This window comes from Sebastes umbrosus, chromosome 12 (genome assembly GCF_015220745.1).
Source record: "Sebastes umbrosus isolate fSebUmb1 chromosome 12, fSebUmb1.pri, whole genome shotgun sequence".
In the NCBI taxonomy this organism is placed as follows: domain Eukaryota; kingdom Metazoa; phylum Chordata; class Actinopteri; order Perciformes; family Sebastidae; genus Sebastes; species Sebastes umbrosus.
In genome coordinates, this window is record NC_051280.1 from 23,861,646 (window position 1) to 23,881,317 (window position 19,672).

Consider the following 19,672-nt stretch of genomic DNA (forward strand, 5'->3'; position numbering starts at 1 on the left):
GAAATCGGACGTTTGTTTTCTGCCGTGACTCTCCTACTGCCTGAACAAGTTTTCTCTTCTCATTCAGACCAGAAAGTATCGCTCATTTCAAAGGATGTGAAGATGAACAACCCACAGAAACTTGGGCCACTAAAGATAACCGCAGGGGAAAAACATCTAGAGTGAAAACATTAACTAGAAATAGACCTCTTTGTTGCCATAGCCACCTGAACAGCTGTAATTTAGACCTGTTGAGCTGCACTGCACATTTATTTCACAGGAAAAATTCAGCGAGTTTTTTCATTTTCTGCATCATAAAAGCCTAATGATAGGAAACTTTGCTGTGTCTCTACTAAAAGCTTATTTTGCACAGTTTTATGTGTGGGTGAATCTAGCATTAATACATTTATAGAAGACTTCTGTGAGCAATTAACAAATATAATTTTACTGTTACTTGTGTTTAATGTTGCTAAATATGACCTACACATTGTAATGTGCATGCACAAGACTTATAGTAATATTGAGCAAATGTATGCAAAACAAAAGTGAATCAGTGAAGTCTAAATGTTATATTTCAGTGATGAACACGGTCTTCAGTAAAGTCACAATTACCAGCTCTAGTTCTCAATTACTGTGGTTCTGTTTTTTTCCTCCCACTGAATCGTCTAACCTGCCTGAGTGTTTGTTTAGCAAAGCCTCGTTGCAGCTCACTGTGAGAGTGAAAGGTGAAGCCAACAGATGGTAATTCTATATATTCAAAAACAGCCGGAAAACAGAAAAACCCTCTTGTTTTTCACTATTAGATATGACTGAATCAGGAAGTGAAATAGGGGCAAAATCACCATGTTGTATGTGCTTGCTTACAACGTCATAATTTCATTTTCAGAATAGAAGTAATTTGAAAACATGAGTAATGCTTAATATTTTGTTAGATGCCGTATGATCACATGCACTGTCGCTTCCCAGATAAAGTTTAACACACTGTGCAGGGGACCTGAGCTTATGTACATATGAATAGGTTACAGAATAGATTAACAGAAACCTGTGTAGTCACCAAAGAACTAGTAAGGAACGCACCATTTTTCTTAAAGGGACACCAAAGAAAAGCAAACAAATATGGATTTTGTGCCATTTAGCAGCTGATTTGGAGTTAATCAGGAACAAATCATTAAGAAGTGGTTAGATATTATAGGATTATGTCATTACACACCGGTTCATTAACATAATATACTACATAGCAGACATCTTTTCATTATATTATTGTATTTACATTATTAATATCAGGAACTTCTTGTTAGTTGTTCATGAAAGAGCAGTGAGTTCCTGATTTGTTGACTCATTCATCGGTAAGTACTCAGGATTTTGTGTTATACCCAGATGAATATACAGCTGTGCTGGTGAGACAGGAAGTGGTGGGAACACAGTCGAGTGCAAGCGAGCCTTTTGGAGAGTTGAGGACTTTACACACGCTCACACACATTGCTTTGTATAACCTATGTGTGACATTAAAAATGTGACGTTGATAGCGGTCACCGCATGCACGAAAGGCTGCACTTACTCTCAGATGTGAGATCAACTAATTATCAGTATTGCAGAATTCCCCAGGAGGCCAATCAAATGTTCACTGTAAACTTACATAAAACATACTTAAAGTGGCAGTAGGCAGAATGTTTTTGGCATTATTGGACAAAAATTCCATAATAACCTTTCAGCATATTGTAATTCAAGTGTTCTGAGAGAAAACTAGACTTCTGCACCTCCTCATGGCTCTGTTTTCAGGCTTTAAAAAATCTATCTCGCCAATCTCTTTGGCTAATCACAATCATTTCAGAGAGAGAGAGAGCGTTCCTATTGGCTGTGCCCCGGCTGGTGGACGGTGCTTGGTATTTCCTCAACTTATCTCAACATGGCTGCCAAGTCACAAACTTTCTCATTTTACAGCTAAACGGTACACTACAAGATGTTTCTGAAAACATTTGAGGCTACAAATAGGCCGGTTTCCTCCCGGGACCACAATTCTCACGTGTTTCTCCCGATTCATGGCAAACTTTTACACATTTTTTTCCTTTTTGTTATCTCAAACTGTTTATGTGTATAAGCTCTACTGTTTCCACCCGGACGGCGATAGAGCTACACCTAATGTTGAGATGCTTGTGGCACAACGCGCTGCACCCAAAGTTAGTCTTGGCTCGAGTCAGTGCCACGACGCGCCGTGACGCTTGCCATTAGAAATAATAGGTTTCAGAGCGCAGCAGTGCCGTTGTCGTGTTGCGTCTGAAATGACCTTCAGGGAGTGAGAGACGGAGAGAGAAATGGAGAGTACTACGAGAAAGAAATACTCAAGCAGGGGCGAAAAATTAATGAATTAATGAAAATTGATGAATATTAATTTATACCAGAGATTCACACAAATTCACGCCAGAGGCCTATATAACATACAAATACTGTTGCAGTGTACTTAATATGTTGTTATTTTCATTTTTTAAAAGTCACCAGAATGCAGGAAACAAAGTCTCTGAAACTTTCTGGAGCAGGACCCCCCAAACCCCTCTGCTTTGGTTTTCATATCCTCCCTATTTTTTAGATCTCAAGGTTGGCAAGTAGGCATCCCAGTAACAGAATATTGATTCATATTTGATCAGCGCTGCCTAGTTTGACCGTTTGATCAGAGTTGGTGAGTGATTGACAGCTGCTCAGAGACGGCAGGCTCCAGCTCGGCTCTGATTGGTTGTTTTCCTCCGGACTGTCAAATCTTGCAGATGCCATTAGGAGCACCGGAGGACACCGCAGGACACCGGAGGACGCTTTTCAAATTAACTGTCTCATGCACTACTGTCAGGATATAGTGACCGTTTTATAAAAATAACTTTTTAAAATCATATATTTTCTCCACTTCTACACACTGCTGCTTTAAAAGACACAGTATTCACATATAAATATTGCCAGAAAGATGTTCTTCTGAATCAATTGAAACAGATACAGCATATACAATTAAATCAGCATTGCAACTTTAAGTTTAGCTGCTAAAATGCAGCTATAATCAGAGCGAGCAAAACACATGACGCAGACATGTGGTGGTGGGTGGTGGGTGGGGGTATGTTAAAGAAGAATTTAAAATTATTATAAGATAAGATGACTGACTTTTCTCAACTCTTCTGTGGCACCTCAGGCAGGTTTACAGCCGACAACATGCTCTCATATTCCCCACGGTATTTATAACTTAGTCAGCTGACCTTGCACTTGGACGCAACCACTACACAGGGGGATTACCCTGCTAGGAAACAAGCTAGATAACGACCAAAATCTCACACACATGCAAATGCATACAAATATGTTCAATGAAGAAGTGTGATTGAGTAAAAAAGGTTATATAGTAAAATATTGAAAGTGGAGGGTAAAAATGATGCAGACAGTTGAGAGTGGCACCCCCGCCCTGCAGATAATGGTACGGCCCTCTGTTGAAATTCCGAGAATTGAGCTGTTGTGTTTCTTAGAACTGGATTCTCAGAACTGGTGATGCACAGAGTTTCGAGGAAACTTTTACAAGGTGACTTTTTTTCCTTCCTATTTTCTCAGCATTAGGTCAGAAGAGTAGTGCAGCAGCAGAGGCTCGCTGTTGCTGCTCTCCGGAGCTGGAAACATCTCAATATATTTGTGTTATACCTCTGTAGATAATAGAAGTTAACAGATTTGGAAAGTTTGACTTTGACAGTTAACGTTAGACGGAAGTGAGGCTTTAATTTGTAGCACTTTTTAATTTGGACTGAAAACAAACTGCATGTTTTGCTACAATCAGTTATTTTTTTTTTAATTATTTATAGCAAGATGTTCTTTATACTTTATTATAAGGGGTATTTTATATTGAGGCGCAAGAAGAAGAAGAAGAAGAAGTGGCGCAACAGCAACACTAGTCGGTCTGGTTCTGGCACACTAACATTTGCGCATTTTATGTTCAATCTGTTTCACTAAAGCAGACTTTTACATGATTACAATCGAGTAAACACATGATTTAAACCTGCAGGACACAGTTTCCTCCAGACATGACAGTTTATAACGCCTCTCTAAACTTGAACCGACTTGTGCTGGCCTGCTCGGAAAGTTACGCAGCAACAAACAACTTAACCACTCCTTGGAAATCACATCCTACGAGATCTTCAAGTCTAATAATATTTTGTAGGGTTTGTTTTTGGACCTGGTGATTATAGTTTAGCAGCAGCAGCAGCAGGAGGAGTAGGAGGAGAGTTATAATGGGTTAAATGAGATGAGTGAGTTCTACTTATATCGGGGGAGAACAGGAAACCTCTCTGTGAACTGGCAACCTAATCTGAGCAGCCAGGACGGAATGTGCTCAACGTCAAACACGTTTACAACCTAACAGGCTGCAGGCTGCCAGCAGCTCTGCAGCCTGTTTAACACTGCTGCTGCAGCAGAGACAGACAGAGAGAGAGAGAGAGAGAGAGAGCATGCATGAGAAAAATACACTTATTTTATATTCAGATGTCTAAAAAAATGTTTTTGCAATATATAAACTGTAGATTGTGCATTTATTGTGCGTAAATGTCGTCTCCAAATTATAATACGCGTTGTTTTAAGTTGTTAACCTGCTAACAAATATCACTGTTTTCATTAGTGACATGTTAAAATGTTGCCTATGTAATAACACCACGTCATTATAAAGTAAGCATATATATGGCTCTAACGGTTTAGTGAAACTCCCTTTTTACTTTTTTCTCTTTGCAATGGCGCCACTCTTTGATAAAACACTGTCAAGACACTTGTTAGGTTGTTTTATTATTATTACTATTATTATTATTATTATTATTATTATTATTATTTTAAATCCTGAAGGCAAGTTGCTGGCTTGTGTTAGAAAAGAAATTTGCCAGAGGTGTTTATTACTGTATAATTTACTCATTATTATTTATTACTATTCTAATTGATTTAAGTTTGGTTTATAGTTTGATTTTGCTCGAGTTTTGGGGTTTTAAGATGATGACAACTTTTTCATTTGTGCATATATTATTATTTGGTAGTAATGTAATGTGACTTTTTTTAAAAAAAAATACTTTTATTGAATATTACTCATGCATTATACTTCCACAATATGTGCAGTATATATTTGCACATTTTGTTTCATGTATTTTATACACACAGTGGTACATACAGAAGAGTAAGATAGAACAATGAGTAAAAGGATAACTGAGGAGAAAAATATGCAAACATGCATACATACATACATACATACATACATATGCATACACATACATATATATATACATTATATGCACACAAAAAAGGAAGTGGGGGTTGTATTTGTGTCTTCTCCTCCTCTAAGATGTGTATATTGTGAATGTCTATTGGTTATATTTATTTGTTTGCCTAAGATCTGCCTCAGCCCATTTATAATTCATTCTGTGTAGTATTCTGATTGTAGTTAATTTCATCTACTTTAACCGGCGTCTTTTGTACAAAGTAATGTGACTTAAGCTTAATTTTTTCTGAAAATCTTGTTGAGTTATGCTCATATTGGTGCCAGTTAGGGCCGACCCGAATGCTTCAAAGCTTCGACTGTTGCCATGGTATTCAACCTCTAAATAACTATTCGAATGCTTCATTTTTTTATAATTATTATTTTTTTTTTTACATATGAGTATGTAATAATAATGTATAAATTCCATAATAGTCCATGAAATAAGGAATAATCCCATAACATTATTCATATTCAACAGTAATCATTATTAGATATTCTCAGATGGATATCGCTGTTTGTTGTGTGTAGAGGTGCGTGTGTGTACAGTAGTGTGTCAGCGGCACTGAAACAGGGGAGATGGAGACAGACAGACAGACAGACAGCAGCCTGCTGCGCTGCTCTGAGAAGCTTCGAATACCTTCGAATATTTCTCACCTAAGCTTCGAAGCCTAAAAAATGGTATTCGGGACAGCACTAGTGCCAATATAACCACATTGTTATATTTCTATCCGGCCTCTCTTATGTGACTTTATGTAGCAGCGTATCTCTTTTAGAGTCACTGATAATAATCAAACTATGTATTATTTTTGCCCCTTGCTCAGATTGTGACAGCATGGCCACGACTGCAGATGGCTGCATTCAATTCACGCGCCATGCAGGCGACGTCCTGCTCAACTTTAACCGCCTCCGCAGCAGGAACATCCTGACTGATGTCACCATACAGGTGGACGGACAGCATTTCCACGCTCACAAAGCCATCCTGGTGGCCTGCAGGTATGCATTGCACCAACATGAGATCTGACACCTATGGACTGTGCCCAATGAAGGACCGCTATTTCTGAGTCCATATTTCATATTTTTCAGTAGTTGCTGACACCGCCACGCCCTCTAATTTAATACCTCATCCCAAATTAATACTTTTCAATATCATCTGTGCACATGTTCAACACTGTATCTCTCTCTCTTATTCTCTTACAGTGGCTTCTTTTATTCTGTGTTCATGGACCCCAAGAACACAAACCTCAGTGCCATCAGCTTGGACCCCAAAGTGGACCCCAAGGGTTTTTCCATCCTGCTGGACTTCATGTACACGTCCTGTCTGGACCTTAAGGACAGCCTGGTCCTGGCCACCATGCACACAGCCATCTACCTCCAGATGGAACATGTGGCCGACACCTGCAACAGGTTCATCAAGTCCAGGTAAAAGGAAAATAGAAAATGTGACACTCTAATGCCTTGGGGAAATATGGGAGTTGGAGTTAATAAGATGTCGTTGAACATGTTTCTGCAGGCATCCGATTGAAGAGGCACAGATCAGCTCATCACATCTGGCTGAGGAGATCCCTGCTTTGAGGCCTGTTGATGAGAAAGAGCCAGACTTTAGAAGCAACCACATGTCGACCTCATCCCCTCTCCAGGAGTGCAGGGGCTACATCCCCAACATTTTCAGGGGGATCAACACCTCTGGCTCCTATCACGTCTATGGCGACCACCACGTCACTTCTGGGAAGCTGGAAGGATCCCATAAGGTCAGCGACCTTCCCAGTGGAGGGGCTTTGTCCCAGAACCGATGCTCGCAGGTACCCAGCGCCAACATGGCTCACAACGAGTCCACCACCATCGTCTCCCACCCTGTGCCATCCCACCCCAGCTTCCCCACCGCCATCATCCGACCCGCAGGAGCCCACGGGAGCCTCCAAACGTCCGTGTCTCCCATGGAGGAAGACGGTTTTCAGCATCCGCAGACCAGCTGCCTGAGATTGTCTCCAGGTTTTAGCAAAGGTGTGATCTGCACCCCTCAGAGCCCCCTCAGATCTGACTGCCAGCCCAACTCGCCCACCGAGTCCAACAGCAGCAAGAACGCCACGCTGAGCCTCGGACAGCCCTCCGACTGCCCCAAAGACGCCAAGGCCCGCAACTGGAAGAAGTACAAGTTGATCGTTATGAACCAAACTCCCGAGGAGAGTGAGAAGGAGGCTCAGGGAGGCAGCGCCGAAGCTATAGCCATGTCCCCGACACTGAGCCCCTGCAGGAGCAGTGCAGCCGGTGGACACCACGAGGTCCAGGCAGAAGACGGAGCCAGCGAGCAGAGAGAAGAAAACCTAATGTCTCAGAGTCTCGACAGCTGCGGTAGCAGCACCTGTAGCAGCATCAGGTAAAACTCATTGTGAGAACACTGTAAATTGGAATTTAAACATGAGTTTGTGAAAGTTTATTTTAACTGTGTGGTCGTCTTTCTGCGTGCAGCTACCGCAGATGCTCCTCCTGTGGTTGCGACAGCTCTCAGTGCATGGAGATGGGTCACCTTTCTCCTGACTCGTACGGCCGAGATGACGCCACCAAACTACACTCTGAGTATTCCTCCTCCGGCTGTGGTAAGTAGACATACTATTAGTTTATATTTACTACAGATTATTTGACAGGATTATTTTAAACAAATTGATTTTATTGCTTCTTTGTACAGAAAACAACATCTACTTCTGCAACGGGTGCGAGTGCAAGTTCACAGACGAGGACTCCCTGAAGGAGCACATGGCTCAGGTGCACAGCGACAAGCCGTACAAGTGCGACTGCTGCCAGGCTGCCTTCCGCTACAAGGGTAACCTGGCCAGCCACAAGACCGTTCACACCGGTAAGATTAATAATCCGCAGCTGGTTTTATTTAAAGTGACTTCATGGGTGCGACTGGTTTCACTCATTGCACAACCTGCTGGTCTTAACTTCCAGGTGCGAAGCCCTACCACTGCAACATCTGCGGCGCTCAGTTCAACCGGCCGGCCAACCTCAAAACCCACACCCGCATCCACTCTGGAGAGAAGCCATACAAGTGTGAGACATGCGGCTCCAGATTTGTTCAGGTGAGAGGGGAAAAAAAAGGAAAAGCTTTGCAAGTAAACCACTGCCTTTTTAAGTGTATGTATTGTAATATATGTTTAAATGTTTCCTCTAGGTGGCCCATCTTCGCGCACACGTGTTGATTCACACAGGAGAGAAGCCCTACCCTTGTGAGATCTGCGGGACTCACTTCCGCCACCTTCAGACGCTTAAGAGCCACATGCGCATTCATACCGGAGAGAAGCCGTATCATGTAAGCTTCCTTCCCCTCCTTTATCCACTGTGTCTGCTGGCTAAAAAGAGAGTAATCCCTTCTACCCCATGATCCATGTGCCTATCAATAGTTATCCTGAGTGGTAATCCTGGAAAGCTATGAGCTGTAGCCGTGGGGGTTGGGGAATGAAACGGAAACTGATCCTAAATTATTTCTCTCTTTTCCTCAGTGTGAAAAATGTGACCTCCACTTCAGACACAAGAGTCAGCTGAGGCTTCACCTGCGACAGAAGCACGGCGCCGTCACCAACACCAAGGCTCAGTACCGCCGGACTCCCAGCAACGCCATCGCAGGCCTGGTGAACTCCTGCTGAGCAGTCCCGCTGTGTGTCATGTTTTCCTCTCGCGTCTGCCGCCACGTTGTCAAAAGATTTTTTATTTTTTACAAACAGAAAACATAAATATTATATATATATATATACTGTATATGTTTTATGCATTTGTAAATGATGCACATTACTTTATGTAAGCTCTTTGGTATTTCAAAGATTGTAGAAGTTTATGCTTTCGTTGTGAATGTCTAACAACAGAATGTATTTTGAATGTGAGCAGGCATTTTCTCCGTGTCGCAAATCACTTATTAACAGAATGTCAGCATTGAAGGACAGTCCTCTTTTCTCATTCGGATGGAGAAGTCACTGTTACAGTTGTGCTTTAGATGTTGGATGTTGGTGTGAATTTGCCTCCAGCAATGTGGTCACAGTTTATGCAGTTATTTTTTCATTAGGTTATTTGTTTGTAAATAAGATAATATATATTTTCAGATTGCCATCTGCTGGCAGAGTACAAATATATTTACGTTAAGTTTGTCAATAACACAAGGGCTTGTTGTTTTGCCATTTCAAAGTTTGTGGTACGTATTGTACAGATTATCATTCATTTAAAAAAAAAAAAAGAAATGCTATGTACATATATTGTTTTTTCAATCATTTCTAGCCTGTTGGTATTTTGCACATAATGCTGTAATTCATATATTTTCATACTTTTCATCAAATATTTCTACTTAAAATGTTCTTGAAATTGTTTGTCAGACCCCGTGCCCAGCACTTGCTATTTTCTTATTTATATTCTCCTTTTTCTTTGCTGTATTCTATTACATTTTTGGTGCTGCAATGATCCATGCTCCCCAGCTGGGTCATTAAAGTTTGATTGTATTTTATCCAACCGTATGTATTATAGTGCACTCGTACGAACCAGTGTATTAATAGTGCCTTACATTCACACTTCTCTATTTGCTACGTACCCAGATTAACTATTAATGCTTTATAACTTTGACTATATGAAAGCCCCGGTAGTTTTAAACTGCTGTTGTGGTGCATTTCACATTTGGTACATTGCCCTGTTGTCGTGTGTGTGCATGTCTGGTACTGTTGTTTTGGAAGCTGATTATCTGTTGAGTGTAGCTCTTAAAATGCAGACGCACCAGGCCTCAAGCTAAAAAATGCTCAGGAATATTAGATATATGTAAGCAAATGTCTTTGTAACTGCAGATTATATATATGAAATATATATATGACATGAAAATAAAAAATGTATTATGTAGCACTTGTTGCAATTGTGTTCATTATTTTCAAGTTAGATGGTTTGTGCAAAAACGTAAATGAGCCTTTGCAAGTATTTTATAGTAGTTATGTAGGTATCTGTAAAATACACTTGCTTGTCTCTGGCTCTCCCTGGTGTTCACTCTTATGAACCATCATTTATTTTTCTACACACAAAAAAAAAAAGCTGACTTGCGGTGAGCATTTAGAGGAGCACAGATGGTTTGGTTAGCTGATCAATTAACCTTTGTGTATGGAAAAGAGGACAAAAGATTACGTTTTCATCAATAATTACATGAATGAATACATAGATTAACACCGAAATATATGAAGTAGATGTTTGAATTAGTAAATAACATTCTAAATATATGTATGAATCCTGAAATACAGAAATGCTTTACTTACAAAACAAATTATATATATATATATATATATATATACTTACACACATATGTGTGTATATATATACACACATATGTGTGTATATATATATACACACACATATGTGTGTAAGTATATATATATATATACACACATGTATACACATGTGTGTAAGTATATATATATACACACATACATATGCATACATATACAAACACATATGTATATACATGCATACATATATATATACATACATACACACACACACACACATATAGACATATGTATATATAGATATACACACACATATATATATATATATATATATATATGCTGTATACACATATATATATATATATTTGTAAGGATTCATTAATATATTTAGAATAGATATGCATATATATATTTAGATATAAATAAATTAGACATTTCTCCATTAATTACCTATTTTTATTTGTATATTAATTATTTCCTTATCTATTTTAGTACTTATGTAGTAATACAGTCAAAATATTTATTTCAGCGAACATTTACTCATTTATTGATAACTGAGTCATTTATCATCCTCTGTAAAAATCCAACTGACAGTTAATGATAAAACAAAACAAAACTTGGATAAACAAACTCAGATTATACAGCGGTGTCTAGCTCCCCCTGCTGGCCGATACAGGTTGAAACCTACCAAGTGCACGTGGGTTTTGTGAAATTTGTAAAATCTTGTGTAGCAGTTAATAACTTGATCAGAATATTTATGGACTACAGCACTATACTTCTGAATACAGTCAAATAGCTCCAAAAACATAGTACATACTGTATACATATACAACCCTGACATAGTATTGACTAAATATTCTATCTAGATTAATTGAGCAAAACAAAAAGAAAATCTAAGTCACTGTTTTAACTTTTCAATTTTATCCCCCCCCCCTCCTTCAAGCAGATACAGTGCAGATTTAACAAATTATTCATTTTCATCTTAAAGTTTTTTCTACCATTAGCTGTGATGAAGCACATCGAGGCATTCTGGTACTCAGTCAAATATTCATTAAAGAATGGGCCATCTACAACATACACCTGATAACTCTACATGGCAAAACAGTAACTGTCCCTGTAGTACTGTCCATTACACATGAGACAGATGTTTTTATGCATTTTATTTGGAGGCTATCCGACGTTCAATCCCAGCCTGTCGTTGTCAGGTCAAACTATTTGGTCTGAAGCATTATGGCTGCTTCCAATGACATGATACTCTGAAGACATTAGTGATGCCATTTTTGTAGGGACTTCCACTACTAGAAGTTTCTTTGATTGACAAAGAAGTGCCTATCTAAGTAGTAACTATGCATTTTGTTCCTATGTAAAAGCCTCAAACTATGATGAAAGACAGTGCAGACGAGCTGCAAGCTCTTCTGAGCACGAACTAGCTGATCACAGCTAGCCTCTCTGCAACTCTTCTTCTCATTCGTACCATTACATAAAGTTCACACACTCACAAACAGTGCAGCATTTTACAAAAACAGATGGAAAACAAAAACAATGTAACCAAAAGTAAAAAGTCATATGAACTGGCATATAAACCTATTATAGTGTAGTTGATAAAAAGAAAACTAAAAAGGGTAACTGAATGTTGTTGGTAGCTCGGGGAACTCAACCCTCTTTGTCTAGGACAGCTTTCACGTCAGCAAACACCTGAAAGAGTGACACACAAACAAAGACCAGCCAAGTCAATGCAAAACTTGAACTCACCAAAGTAACCTGAAATGCTGCCCATATTTATAACTATGATCACAAGTTAAAATACATAGAAAAGCATTTAAACATTTCATTTTGGGCATCATTCTTATTAGTTAAAACATTTGAACAAACTCCCATTTGAAGGATATTATCTGAAATAGGTCTGCAACTAAGGATTATTTTCATTATTGATTATGATCATTGGATTCATCGTTAATTTTAAACTTAAACTGTATTACATTCATTATACAAAATACAGGTACATACATGAAATTTGACCTCTGCATTTAAACCATCCTAAGCATTTTAGGAACTGCTTTGAAGTGACTGGGGAGCAACTTAGGGTTTAATGTCTCGCTCAAGGACACTTCGACATGCATACACATCTTCAATTTAAGGTAAGCACAGAGAAACTTTCCCTCTTCAGCAGATGAATGTGAAAACAGCCTTCTAGTGTCAAAGTTATTGGTGCTCTAAACGATATCCAGAGCAAACAACTATTTGCTATGTAAAGATATAGAGGAGTAATGTCTACCTAAGCAGAGACTGAAGTCACTCTCCCACTGCGTTTGTGTTGTAATCAGAGCTTCTCTTTGCACTGCTCTCATGCGGCGGTTCAGGTAAAAACTGTTAGCTCTGTTAGTACTGTTGCCACCCGCCGGCTCAGCCGTCACCGTATTGAAAGCGGTGTGGAAGCACAAGATATGTTCTGAATTTCAAATTTAGCACCTTTAAAAGGGGGGATATTATGAAAAACTCACTTTCTCAGTGGTTGTGCTCATACAGTACATTTGGGTATCTGGAGTGCCTACCAACCCACAAACTGTGAAATAAGACAAGCATGTGCCTACATTTAGTGTCAGTCCTCTGCATCCTCTAATTTGGTTTCTAAAGTCTTTGCCAGATTGTGCTGAAAAATAGAAAAACTACTTGACAACAGTTTGACTGCTAATGTAGGACTGAACACAAGCTGGCAAATGCTGCTATCCGACAAACTATCTTCTTTTTGGTGTTATATTATTTGGTAAGGCCTCACTACAATTCCTCAGTATTACAGACAATGTAGAAGCTGCAATTCTTCTATTTGCCACTAGGACACTGGTGGGAAAGACCCTCACATCTCTATAAAAAGCTTGTTTGCCCTGATTGACAGATTTAAAATCACACCTCCTTCCACCATTTGCTCACCTTATCCACAGAGCGAGAGGCATCTATGGTGCGCACCTTGCCGAGTTTCTCATACAGTTCAATGATTGGTCGTGTAGATTGCAGGTAGGTTTGAATTCTGCAAGAAAAATATGCCTGGTTATTGGGGTCAGATGACACAGGGGACTCAAAAGAGACACAAATTAGGCCAAAAACACACGTGCAGGTATCCAACCGTCAGCTAAATGGGTCAGACAAATCTATACCAATCAGACATGCTTGTTGAACTTTGTTACAGACAGAAAGAAATTAGTTTGTGAAATCAATGACGTATTTTGTTTACGCTGCAGGACTGTACCTTTTCTCTAAGCTTTCTCTGTTGTCATCTGAGCGTCCACTGCTCTTCCCTCTTTCTAGACATCTGTCGATGCAAATCTGTGGACAAAAGAGACAAGAGATTGTGTAAAAATGTCTACCAGCTCAGTTCTCTGTATCTAAAAACAGCCGGGAGGGTTTTTAGCTCTCTAGTTTCCATGACGTACCTCATTGCTGCAGTCAAAGAAAAGCACAAACTTGACATCTGCTTTGCCATCCATGACCTTGTTCCACCCCTGGAGGTTGTCCTCGTTGCGGGGGAAACCGTCTATGAGGAAACGGAACATTTTCTCATCTTTCTGCATGGTCTCTTCCATTGCCTTACAAAACAGAAACACAGAGATATTTAACTCTTAATGCGACTTCATTGAAATAGCAGTTTATTCAAATCTCAAAGACCAATCAAAATGTGCTCTGTATAGGTCTACATAAAAAAAAAGAAGCTGTATCACGGTGCTGACTTTCCCACTGGACAAAAAACCCACAAACATCTGGCTTGATTTTACAATCTGCATTCATTCCCGGGACAAATGACTCTGCAGTAGCCGCAGGTATTTATCGGCTCCAGCTCCGATCGGTAGAGACATGACACCCAGGGGGACACGCTAGTATTCGGCCCTTTCTTTGTCATCTCATCCGCAAATTCCATCTGTCTCCGTCCAAGCAGCGCTCGAAAATCGTTCCAAACTAGTCGGCACAGAGTTTGAAGAGACTGAATAAGTAAAAAAGAAATAACCTCTGTAACATTTTCACTGGCCTCCATGCTGCTTTCTACTGTTTATTTGTTTGTGAAAAAAAAGACTAGTCCACGAGTCCATCGCCTATTTAAGCAGGTTTTCCCGCATTTAAAGAAAAACTGCATATAAGTGCTAATTTTGGTTGAAAAAGCTGTACAAGTAAGAAAAAAGTACAGACTCACAGTGCATCTGATTTTGCTGGCATTGAAATGTTTTTTCAGAACACCCTATAATTGTATCACAAACAAAAATAGAACTGCAACTACTGTTTTTTTTGTTAATATATATTCTTTTATTCATAGTTTAGTCTTTCATGTCAAAAAGAATGACAACTGCCAATCACGTTACCTTTTTACCACTACCTTTTGCACTACCCTCATGCCCACTAAACCAAAGTCTCTCTAGGTGTACAGTGAAGTACAGTGTGTATATAAGTAACTGATTATATGTTTTTATATTATTTCATTTTATTCTAATTTAAATATTTGTAAATGTTCTATGTTTGTGTAGTGTGAGGGGGCTACAGCTTACTTTTCATTGTGCAACCCTGTGTTGTAAAATGACAAATAAATGGACCTTGTAACCTAAAGTGTTGTCTTCAAATGATTCATCCTGTCGGACCAAAAGTCCACAAACCAAAACATTTAAATCTAAATGATATGAAACAGGAAGAAACAATAAATCCTTACATTCACGAGGATGGGAGAAGCAAATATTTTGTGTATTTACTTTATAAATGACTTCATGTATCAAAGTAATCAATGTATTTATCGTCACTGTTTAATATCCTATAAATTGAGTAATCGACCTGGTTGTTTCAGCACTAAACAAGAGAAGTTCTGCCCAGATATTGGCATGATTAGCCAAGAGTGAAGAATCAAATTCAGTATGTGATTTGTAAAAATCTATGATCAGAGTTCAAGTTCAATAGGTTTTTTCTCGAGTCCTGTTTACCTAAACAAAAGTCGAGTTGTTCTGAGTTGTGAACAGGTCCTGAACAAAAGTGTCTGACACCAGGCAGGCAGCCTGCTGAGGATTTGTCTCTCACTAGGTACCACACAAACCTGATTTGAAGCCTGTATTTGATGCATACCTTCCTGAGTAATTTGATGGTGATCTCCACAGGGACAATTTTGCCCTCCTTGATGTGGGAGGCAATGAGCGCTCCGAACTCCGACTCCTCGCGAGCTCGCTCTGTCCTCAGCAACTCCCCAGCCGACAAATGGGTGTAGTCGTAGCTCTGAGAGACACAAAAACATTTTATATGATAAGTTGATCTCATGTGATGAAAATGGTATCTGAAAGCAAAATTAGTCATCAAGAGTCAATTTCTGGTGAGGAGAAAGTGACAGACGGTCTTTTTAAAAAAAGGTTCGTAGATTTCTATGAATTTGAGAAGACGGCCTTTACAGAAAGACTGAAGTCTTCTCACTCAACGGACAGGAAGAAGTCAGTCCTTGTGTACTGAATGAAAGGAGCCATTATGTATGGCTGCCATTCAAGCATAACCACCGTACTTGAAGCGTGGCAGCCAACACCCAGCAACATCCGTGAACAGAAGTAGTTATAAAGTCTCGCTCTCTTTTTAAACCTTTATTCCTACAGGTAATCTCTTCTCAAGAGAGACTGGTTCCGACACAACAGCAATACGACACAAAAGTAAAGACAGAACGGACATTCATACAGAGACAAAATAGAAATCATAAAAAGTGGTATGAGCTAAAGTGCCAATGTGGTGGTTTAAAACTAGGAGGAAGAACAAGAGCAAACCCACACACGCTCTCTCCAGAGTTCTTAAAAGTAGTTTAAAATCCCCTAAAGGAATCATGCTGGACAGCTTCAGTTCCTGTGGTAGCGTGGTCCAGGTTGAGGGGGCAGAGTAGGCCTTTTTTTTTTACCAAGTTCTGTACAGACCGAGGAGACGGAGAGAGTAATGAAGCTCTGGGAGCGTAGGCTATGGCAGCACTGTCTCTTAAAGAAGCTCTCTCTCTCAACACACACATCAAAGAATCCACATCATCCCCCAGTAGAGCTGCAGCTTCATGAGCTTTTTGACTTTCAGACATGCAATAAAGCTGCATCCTTAAATAGAATTCAGGCTTTTCAAACTTTTTGACTTGTGACTTGTTAAAAGTCAGGGCTGCGTATCAGAAAGAATCTGGCGATACGATACGTATCATGATATAGAGGTAACGATTCAATACATTGCGATACTGTAAGTACTATCGCACTTTGTTCACTGTGTTATATTCTATGTTTGTGACTGTTTTTGTATGTCTGTGTTTGCACCTTGGTCCGCGAGCAACGACATTTCGTTTTAGCCGTGTACTTTGTATGTGGAAAAATGACAATAAAGTTGAACTTGACTTGACTTGACAATCGGGCTCATTGGATCCACAAGAGCTTTACAGTGATACCCAATTTATGTAATTCCACGGACCCCAGCATGCAGAAATATTCAAATACACCATTATAGAATAGGCGAAAATAACACATTTGTACTGCATGCAAAAAAGCTGGCCCAAAACTGCATGGAAAGGGAAGGGGAAACTCGTGGGTAATGATGATTCTAGCGTTAAAACAAGAAACAAGAAAGACAGAATAGCGGCCGGGTCTGCCAGCAGGCTGTCTGATTTTTAAGAGGTTAATTAAATATCTATAAAAGGATTTTGGAGAATCGATACAGTATCACAAAACATATTGCGATACTCGTGTGTATTGATATTTTCTTACACCCTTATTAAAAATAACTTTTTGTCAGACGAAGACTATTGACTCATAGTCCCTTACACTCGTATTAGGTGATCACGTAAAAAAAAAAAATCTATGTCACCACCTGTGTTTGTTCAAAGTCTAGAGTTGAGTGACCAAGCCCACTTAACACTTACCCTGACTATTACACAACCTCAACTGCACACATGAGTCAATACAACAAACAACAAATGTCAACAGGAGGTATCCTGTTGGCATTATCAGTAATGTGTGAAACTTGTTTAGCCTGTTCATTCAGGCAACATTAAACAATGGGCTAAATTTATAATGCCTTATATGTTTAACTACTTTGACTCAGATGTTAGAATAAGTAATATAATAATAATTATAGTTAAAATAATGATAATTATAGTTAGACAAATTTAGGAAAATTTAGAGTATATTAGATATGGCTAAATAAGGAAGCTGATTAATATTTGACTTATGGAGAAGGGGCTGGATTAAATAAGTTTGTACTTCTTCTCACTCCTTTTCGAACATGTAAATCAAGGCATCAAGTGTTTGACAATTTATTTTTATTTTTGCTTTTCATTGTATGTAAATACCACTTGTTTCCGACTGTCCACTTGTTAGTATGATCATTTTCTTTTTCTTTATTTTTTATTCTATTTTTTTGTATTCTACATAAATGTTGAAATTAAATTAATGAAAATTAATGAAATAAGTACTGGAGAGTTTCTGGAGAATTAAGATATTAAAATACTACTTTTTGTATATCCTGTATTGCAGTACAGGCTTTTCGAACATGTAAATCAAGGCATCAAGTGTTTGACAATTAATTTTCCTTATGCTTTTAATTGTATGTAAATACTACTTGTTTCTGACTGTCCACTTGTTGGTATGATCATTCTCTTTTTCTTTATTTTTTATGTATTCTACATGTTGGAAATAAATGTTGAAATTAAATGAAATAAGTACAGGAGAGTTTCTGGAGAATTAAGATATTAAAATACTGCTTTTTGTATATCCTGTATTGCAGTACAGGCTTGTATATGAGCACTGTAGGCTATATCCTCCTGGGAACCTAGTTAAAAAAAATCCAATTACTTTTTTTTGTGATTTCCTTCCTATTTAGGGTCAAAAGAAAATCTTAACAATTTAGGCTTGTTAAACTTTATTTTTTATTGTCCACTGTAGAGGACTACAGGACTATTTCAGTGTGAAAAGACTAAACAAATGATCAGATTATGGCTGTAGAGTGATATTAAACCAAGAATACATTCAAGTTGATTAAAAAAAGCAACACATGCCACATCACTGGAAAGCCCATGATGTCCTCTTTACAACACACCAGGGGTTGATAGAGTAGGTCAAAGAGTAAGAGGATATGCATGTGGACAAAATATCCACTACAGAGGACACATGTCAATGGGCTGGGTCTCAGGAGGACAGACTCTGTGTTAGCTAACTAACTAGCTGGCTAACACAGGTTCAGGTTTAGAGGACAACCGGAAGTCACTGAAATTCACACATTAACTTATAAAGAAGGCGCCATTAAAAGGCACAACCACCCTAAATCCACTAGATACTGTTTTCTTCACGACATTATACATGTTAACCATCAAAGTGTGTAGTTTTCATTGTCCCTGTCTCTCTTCATCTCTCGTACCTCCGTGATGTTGGAGCATTGGGTCCCTTTGCCGGCTCCAGGCCCGCCCAGCACGAACACAACCTGCGGCTTCATCCTCAGCGACCCCCGGTACAACAACGAGCTGGACAGCCTCTGAGACACGGCACCGAACAAACGGACGATCATAAACCAGCACCGGAACCGGCAGCTACAGACGGGGTGGGGACAGAGCTGAGCTGGACCGGTGAATGCGTGTCAGTGTCGGTGTCGGTGTCGGTGGTGGTGAGGAAGTAGATGAGCAAAACCGTTGTGATGTGTCGCGAACGAGCCGGCCCAAAGAGCCGGTTCTTTTCAGTGAACGATTAGCGACGGCTCCCGTCTGAGAGCCGTTTTTTCTTTTTTCTTTAATTAATTCAAGGCAGTATGATGGGACGATCTTCTCCACGGGCACTCCATGCATTAATGGTACATGCTGTGCCGAGGCTTCGGAGCGTGTGTCGAGTAATCCAGGAAGTTTTCCGCGATGCGCGTATCAAGGCTTGTATCGTTTTAGACCAACGTCATTGATGATGTCCGAAGCCTCGCTGCCCGGCCATACCACGTGACTGGTTCAGCAAGTGGTTCAGATCTTCACTGGTTGAACCAATGCCACTTTCCAGAAGTAAAACAGAACACTAATATTACCCCTCCTGCCATTATTATATTATATTACACTACACTACAATACAATTATTGACCAAAGGATTGGTTTACACACATAAGATGCATTACTCATAAAACAATTACAGTTTATTATACATGTATGTTATATACTCATAATATACTTACTAGAAAATAGACATTATATATATATTATACA

General features: G+C 39.3%; 2 protein-coding genes and 1 long non-coding RNA gene across 5 annotated transcripts in view; 1 reads left to right on the top strand and 2 right to left on the bottom strand.

Annotated features, from left to right (window-relative positions):
- The window catches only part of LOC119498075, a 40,621-nt gene extending 37,456 nt beyond the window's left edge, over window positions 1–3,165 (bottom strand). Inside the window, exon 1 of the long non-coding RNA XR_005209038.1 lies at window positions 3,121–3,165. This is a non-coding gene — a long non-coding RNA (uncharacterized LOC119498075). The remainder of the gene's footprint in view (window positions 1–3,120) is intronic.
- A 225-nt stretch (window positions 3,166–3,390) lies between these two features.
- Window positions 3,391–10,099, top strand: bcl6ab (BCL6A transcription repressor b). 3 transcript variants are annotated; one of them, XM_037786513.1, is made up of 9 exons: window positions 3,391–3,526; window positions 6,052–6,223; window positions 6,428–6,649; window positions 6,741–7,604; window positions 7,697–7,824; window positions 7,914–8,081; window positions 8,177–8,307; window positions 8,400–8,537; window positions 8,728–10,099. In XM_037786513.1, exons 1-9 carry the CDS (start codon window positions 3,496–3,498, stop codon window positions 8,869–8,871), a joined length of 1,998 nt encoding a protein of 665 aa, XP_037642441.1. In that variant the 5' UTR covers window positions 3,391–3,495; the 3' UTR covers window positions 8,872–10,099. The 3 variants fall into 3 exon arrangements, with proteins under 3 accessions (XP_037642441.1, XP_037642442.1, XP_037642440.1); XM_037786514.1 differs by lacking the exon at window positions 3,391–3,526 and adding an exon at window positions 3,562–3,893; XM_037786512.1 differs by lacking the exon at window positions 3,391–3,526 and adding an exon at window positions 3,562–3,889.
- An 893-nt stretch (window positions 10,100–10,992) lies between these two features.
- cmpk (cytidylate kinase) lies at window positions 10,993–19,116 on the bottom strand. Its single transcript, XM_037786550.1, has 6 exons — window positions 18,853–19,116; window positions 15,565–15,711; window positions 13,902–14,054; window positions 13,718–13,794; window positions 13,402–13,498; window positions 10,993–12,168 (listed from the first exon to the last, which is right to left on the bottom strand). Exons 1-6 carry the CDS (start codon window positions 18,997–18,999, stop codon window positions 12,127–12,129), a joined length of 663 nt encoding a protein of 220 aa, XP_037642478.1. The 5' UTR covers window positions 19,000–19,116; the 3' UTR covers window positions 10,993–12,126.
- Between the last annotated feature and the right edge of the window lie 556 nt (window positions 19,117–19,672).

Coding starts and splice junctions, on each gene's coding strand:
- bcl6ab (XM_037786512.1), top strand. CDS start 3,805: ATGTTCTTTATACTTTATTATAAGGGGTATTTTATATTGAGGCGCAAG. Junction 7,605..7,696: donor AGCACCTGTAGCAGCATCAG/GTAAAACTCATT, acceptor TTCTGCGTGCAG/CTACCGCAGATGCTCCTCCT. Junction 7,825..7,913: donor GTATTCCTCCTCCGGCTGTG/GTAAGTAGACAT, acceptor TTCTTTGTACAG/AAAACAACATCTACTTCTGC.
- cmpk (XM_037786550.1), bottom strand. CDS start 18,999: ATGATCGTCCGTTTGTTCGGTGCCGTGTCTCAGAGGCTGTCCAGCTCG. Junction 15,712..18,852: donor AATGCTCCAACATCACGGAG/GTACGAGAGATG, acceptor TGTGTCTCTCAG/AGCTACGACTACACCCATTT. Junction 12,169..13,401: donor CCTCTCGCTCTGTGGATAAG/GTGAGCAAATGG, acceptor TCACTCTTTCAG/GTGTTTGCTGACGTGAAAGC.